The sequence below is a fragment of the Arachis ipaensis genome, chromosome B06 (genome assembly GCF_000816755.2).
Source record: "Arachis ipaensis cultivar K30076 chromosome B06, Araip1.1, whole genome shotgun sequence".
Taxonomy (NCBI): Eukaryota; Viridiplantae; Streptophyta; class Magnoliopsida; order Fabales; family Fabaceae; genus Arachis; species Arachis ipaensis.
In genome coordinates this window covers 107,979,933-107,980,658 of record NC_029790.2, presented here as the reverse complement: position 1 = coordinate 107,980,658, position 726 = coordinate 107,979,933, and the positions used below count along the sequence as shown (strand labels likewise).

The window sequence follows — 726 nt, the reverse complement described above, 5'->3', positions numbered from 1 at the left end:
GGGAGGAGCTGATTTTTCTGAATTGAATGCATCGTCGCGTCTCTCTTGCGTCGTGGTGGTGGTTGCGTTGGAAGAATCACTCGGAGGTCGTTCAGCTTCGCCTTCGACGACGTCGTTTCTGTTATCATCGTTGTTGTTGGCAGTGGCAGAACACCGAAACGCAGGGAAATTGGAAGGGTGAGGTAGTGTGTGAGTGAAGGTGGGGAAGCACGTGGACCTCAATCGTTTGAGCGCGTGGTAGTGAATGGTCTCCCTGAAGGCGCGCCGAACCGGGTTGGACCGGAACTCCGACTTCAGAGGGATGAAACCACAACTCGTCAGAGTTCCCATTCGGACCACACAAAATGGCAATAGTAAAGAAGAGGGGGGCTGTTTAACGACAGTGTATGAGAGTTCGTTGCGTTTTAGTGGTACGACATTTGAACGTGGAAGAGTGAGTAGGACTTGGGAGGAAGAGGAGGAAGGGGAGAATGGAAATTGTTGTTGCCGTAACAGGCTTTTTGGATGTGGTTGCCGGCTTTGGATAAAAATTACTAATAAAATATCTCGTGTTTTTATTTTGTCTTTCGTTCGTGATAAATATAAGCAAAAATAAAATATCTTATGCTTATAAATTATAATGCTCTCTTCCTTTTCAAGTCAAATTTAACAGCAATAATGTTAAAAAGGCATAATTTATTATTTTTCATTATTAATTAATTATTAATATTTAAAAATATACAATAA

At 42.1% G+C, this 726-nt stretch overlaps 1 protein-coding gene across 1 annotated transcript in view; it reads right to left on the bottom strand.

Annotated features, from left to right (window-relative positions):
- LOC107647219 (probable zinc metalloprotease EGY1, chloroplastic) overlaps positions 1–544 on the bottom strand; it is a gene marked incomplete in the record, with an annotated part of 7,021 nt that extends 6,477 nt beyond the window's left edge. The window contains 1 exon segment of the mRNA XM_021104754.1: positions 1–544. Coding sequence (XP_020960413.1) covers positions 1–330 — 330 coding nt within the window.